The following is a 5472-nucleotide window of genomic DNA, read 5'->3' on the forward strand; positions in this document are numbered from 1 at the left end:
TAGCCAGGAGTAGCCCCTGAGCGTCACCAGGTGTGGCCCCCCCCCCAAAAAAAAACCCAAACAAACAAAAAGCCTTGGGTATTGAGTGAGCACTTTCTGAGCACTGCCAGAAATGACCCTCAAGGGGACAGAATCATAATATAGTGGGGGTGGGTGCTTACCTTGTTCACAGCCCATCTAGATTAGCTCCTTGGTAACCCATCTGGTACTTCCAAGCCCTATCAGGAGTGATTCCTGAGAACTACCAGATATGATCCAAAAATAACAAAAGAAATATCCAAGCACAGCACTGAGGATATCTCCCAAATATCACCCACTGTTGCATAATAGCACACATCCAGAGGAGGATAGAATCCGAATCTGACCCACAAAGATGTCCTACATAATTGATTTTCCAATTCACAGAGGAAATCTAGAACAGGGGGTTCAATGGAATGTTCATTGTTCAGTGCTCTGCACAGAACTCTTGTCCTAAAGGCAGGATTGTCATTTTTCTTTTTCTTGGCAAGGAGGCCCTGAGAGATGAGGATATGTATGACTCTGATAAAGAAAGGGGATTTAGAATGCTCTTAGGTTTCACAGTGTGGTGCTCCCACACTTATCTATACTGGGGTTTTTCAACTTGGAGATTACTAACATCTTTGACATTAGGATATCCTGTGAATGCATTTCAGGTCACTACTTTTTGTCTATTCCCATAGTGTGACATTCAGTAACATATCTAGAAATTTCTAAATGATCAGAGGATCCTAAGATAATAAATAAGAAGTTTTCTCTACATCTTAGAGTTGAATAAATAAGGTTGAGATGGTTCAAGTAACATGTTCCAAATCTTACAGCTGGTAAAGCTGGAATTCTGACAAGAGGAAGGTTTAACTCTGAAGATCAGACATTTCCTGCTGCAACACTCCTTCTGTCTAAAAAAATTAATGTTTTATTTTCTTTAAAACAAGAAAATTATTCTGAAAGAAAATTGAGTCCAAAAATATTTCTTGGGAATCTCTGAGAGGCTATCAGACAAAGCTAAGATGTTGACCCTTTCCAGGGTTTTCAATATCAATGTCATGGGGAATGTCAAACTCTCACATAACACAGTTAAAGAGTTCTGTGAGGTCATCTGGGTCTGAGCCAAAATGAACATTTTTAGAGGTGAAACTTTGTGAACCAAATGGCCTATATGTGTATATTTTCTTCCTATCTGCTTACTGCCAGTCCTAATTTAAAAAAAAATTGGCAAAAAGGAATTTAGTCTTGAAGTTCAAGGAAACCACATCCTACAAAATGCTAATTTTCTTGTCTTGGGGTAGGTTGTAAATTGCTTCTAGCTAAACACTCCACCATCTTCTTTCTGGCTCTCTGCAAGAACTCCACACTTCCTCTTTCTCTTCGCATGGCAGTATACTCGTAAGCCTTGAGCTTGCTGTAGTAATCGGAGAACTTGTTGTAGAGGATGGAAATGGGCATCCCATTGAGAATGATTCCAAAAGCAATGCAGAGAAAGGCAAAGAGCCTGCCTAGGTGGGTCTCTGGGTACATGTCTCCATAACCCACAGTGGAAATGCTCACCTGTACAGAAAGGGAAACAGAGTGAATTGTTAGCATGACAAAAACAATTACGTAGGGATATAGTCTCTTTTCTGAAGGCACACACAACCCACCACAGAAACAGCTTTATTAGGAAACAGAGTTTTCCTACAAGATATGGGTCATGGAAAGAACATAAACTTAAGAGTTGAAAGACTTAAATTATCCCCTTTCTTGGTTCTCCTAAGCAGTACTCAAGAGATTCAGGGACCTTCCAGTCAATTCTCAGACAGCCAAGTATGTGGTTCAATGTGAAGACTTAAGGATATTGCCCCTGTAATTCTATAGAATACCCTCTGGGTATTATATCCTGACAGTGCTAGGGAATCTCCAGGACTGTAACCAGTGATGCTAGAAGACCATATGATGCAATAAATCAAATCTGTATTGACCTAAATTCAAGTCATTTGCCTGAATCCTTATCTCTATATACCTGGGTTGGAGCATAGATGGGAAAGTGAGGGTTAATTCCAAATTTTTCTAAGAACCATCTAGCCCAAACAAGCAGTTGGATCCCCTCAAGAGAAAATTCAGGGCCGGGCAGTGGCGCTAAAGGTAAGGTGCCTGCCTTGCCAGCGCTAGCCTTGGACGGACCTCGGTTCGATCCCCCGGTGTCCCATATGGTCCCCCAAGCCAGGAGCAACTTCTGAGTGCATAGCCAGGAGTAACCCCTGAGCGTCAACGGGTGTGCCCCCCCCCCAAAAAAAGAGAAAATTCAATAGATCCAAGGTTCTGATAAAATTCTAAATGCAGAAGTCACCAAAGTTAAAATCCCTTTTCATTAGATTGCAATCTAGCTAGAAAACAAGTCTAGCTCTTCTCTGACAAAAGCCCCAAACTTCAAAAAGTTGGGAAAAGGTCTATAAGACCAACTTTGTAAGTGGTACAGTCTACTCTACCCACATCCCTGCTCTGAGTTGTGTAATCTCTCCCTTGCAGCTTTTGATGGTATTGGGCCTATCTTTCTAATTTCTTTTTCTGGAGAAACCTACATTAGAAATCTGCTACATAGGGCTGAAGTGACAGCACAGAGAGTAGGCGTTGGCCATGCATATGGCTGACCTGAGTTTGATACTCAGCATCCCCTATGGTTCTCCAAGACTGCCAGAAATAATTTCTGAGTACAAAGCCTTGAGTAATTCCTGCGCATGATCCAGTCATGCGCTGCTGGGCATGACCCAAAAATAAAAACATATATATCTGCTAAATATATGTATAGAATTAATATCTCTCTCAATAAAGCTATTTTACTGAACTATCTGTCTTCTCTGGAAATTCTTCAATGCTGTGAAAGATGAAAGAACTTAACCTCAAAGAGAAATGGGAACTTACTTTTGCTTCTCTGCAATAAAAGCTTAATATTGCCTTAGGCTAAAAACCACAGCTCCCTGAAGACAGGTGGCAGGAAGCAGGTGTCAATGCCATAAGATCAAGTGGGTCTCAGATACAGCCTGATGGTTGCCTTCATGGGAGTTTAGGACCATAATATTTTGTTCTGTGTCGAAGCTTGTTCTTACTTATTCTAGTCCCATCCTCCCCAGGTACTAACCCTCTCTGACATTTAAAGCATCACAAATATTCTTAGAGGGAGAAAGCTCATATTATTGTTGTGAAAGGTAGATGAAACAACATATGCTAAGTTCCTGGTATAGAAAAGAATCAATAAATATTGATCTTTTACCTCCCCCTCAGCAAGGGACCATCTTTAGGAGAAAAAAAATCCTCAATTTACATATAAGACAGAAGATATTAGAATAAGTTCTGGTTTCAGAGCTAGAGAGATAGTACAGTGAATAGGGCACTTGCCTTGCATTTAGTTGATCCAGTTAACCCCCTCGGTGCCTCACATGATTCCCAGAACCCACCAGGTGTGATATCTGAGCAGAGAGCCAGGAGAAATTCTTGAGCACCACTAAATGTGGCTCAAAATAAACAAGAATGTTGGTTTTGAACTAATATGGCCTAGGCTCAAATTTTCACCATTTTCTATGAGTAACCTCTGACAAAACATACAAAATCTCTAAGCCTTAGTTTCAACATCTAAAACTAGAAGAGGATGTTGTCAGAATTTTCATGGAGATTAAATATGAAAATTAATGTAATGAACTTACAATATTAGACATAGAAAAGGCACTAACTGATCTTCTCTGATATTGTTCTCTCTTCTTTGAAAATGAGACAATTGTAATATTTTTCAGAACTGGTATATCATTCAGATGAGATATTCTCTATAAATGTACTTAATTGCAAATAGTTGAGGATATACTCATTATTTTGTGAAGGGGCTTTTGTAAAAATTCCCTGACTAAATATATGCTCAGCCTGCATGATATTATTCCCATTACTCTTGTCACACTGCTTTAAATTCTACTAATTAGAGATTTATTTAGGTTAACAAGCTTCTGTTTTAAAAATGTAGAGTCTCCGGGGACTAGTTATCATTCAGTGTAGCCAGAGAAGAACCTAAGAAAATCTCTTGGGGCTTATTTATTTATATTATGCCTCATGTAGCAGGACTTCCTCTGATTCCCAGACTATTGGCAAAATTACCAAGAAGTATTTTAGGCAGGGTGATTTCTCACAGTTGCGGGAGAAAATCCCTACCAACGTGTCCGTTGCACAACTCCAGTGGGCATTATTTGCTTCATTGATTTTGCTGTTGTTACCATTATTTTCCTGAAAATTTTGGCAGCATGTACAAAGTCACCCAGTTGACCTGTATTGAGATGAACTTTAGTAATGTGAACATCTTTGTTTGGATAACATGAGAGTAATTAAGGACATAAATAAGTGTGACTGACTAGTTAGAATGTAAGGGAGAAGGGAGCCAGCTGGGCAAATTTGGTGGAGAGGATGAGAACCACATTTCTATCAAGCACAAAAGGGGAAAGGGTACCCTTCCCTTTGTAGGGATGCTTCACCTCTCATGCTCCATTTCCCATAACAGATGTGTGGAGAGATGGGATGACCATTTTACATTGGGAACATACAATAAACTACTAAAACAGACAAGATCAGGAATCCTCAGTCGTTTATTATGAAAGTCCAGTTCACTGTCCCTCAGACTGGACTAAAATTATAATAAAACAAACAATGAAGAATAGTGGCCTGCAAATCACTATTTGAGGTCTCCTGCATGAGATTGAGAAGAGGGGTATGAAAGGAAGGATGATACAGAATAGGATGGGGAGCTGGAGAGTGTGGTACACATCCCACACATTCACATTGTGGGTCCAAGACCAGTGAGCTACTAAGCAGGACAGGCAGTGGTGGCAAAAAACACCCTGCAGGCCAGATAAATGTCCTTGGAGGTTCTATGTGGCCTGTAGGCTGTAGTTTGAGGAACCCTGGGTAAGATGGTATAGAATACCGTAGGTTAAAGCTATTTGAATCTGGATCTGTATCCCAAATGTGTAACGTCCTAAGTTTCCTAAATGCACTCTGCCTCTGTTTCTGCTTTTGATATGTAGTGAGAATAGTAGTACTTATCTCACAAAGTTGCTCTGAGGCTTGAAGGGTGGGTACCTAACAGAGAGTATGTGAGCTCTATTAGTTCCTATACTATTAAAGAAATGTGCTCAATCTCTTACTAAGAGCTGTATGAGGGTGATGGGGAGTGGAGTTGGTGGAACTCTGGCTCTTGGTAGTGAATCTTCCTTCCCATGTTCTGCATGAAAGGATGATGAGAGGCATTGGTAAAACAAGATTATGGGATAGATAGTTCAATGACTATAGTGCATACTCTGCATGTCAGAGACCTGGATTTATGGTCCCCTAAACAACCAGGAATGACCCAAACCATAAAGTTTGAAAGAGCCCCTGAGCACTTCAAGGTGTGATCCCATCAAACCAAAATATAAAATGAAAGAAACTTGATGTATGCAGTTA

The 5472-nt window shown here is 40.2% G+C and overlaps 1 protein-coding gene across 1 annotated transcript in view; it reads right to left on the reverse strand.

Annotated features, from left to right (window-relative positions):
- Positions 1-1284: 1284 nt before the first annotated feature.
- The window catches only part of KCNV2 (potassium voltage-gated channel modifier subfamily V member 2), a 17670-nt gene continuing 13482 nt past the window's right edge, over positions 1285-5472 (reverse strand). Inside the window, exon 2 of the mRNA XM_049773344.1 lies at positions 1285-1566. Coding sequence (XP_049629301.1) covers positions 1285-1566 — 282 coding nt within the window. The remainder of the gene's footprint in view (positions 1567-5472) is intronic.

This window comes from Suncus etruscus, chromosome 1 (genome assembly GCF_024139225.1).
Source record: "Suncus etruscus isolate mSunEtr1 chromosome 1, mSunEtr1.pri.cur, whole genome shotgun sequence".
Lineage (NCBI taxonomy): Eukaryota > Metazoa > Chordata > Mammalia > Eulipotyphla > Soricidae > Suncus > Suncus etruscus.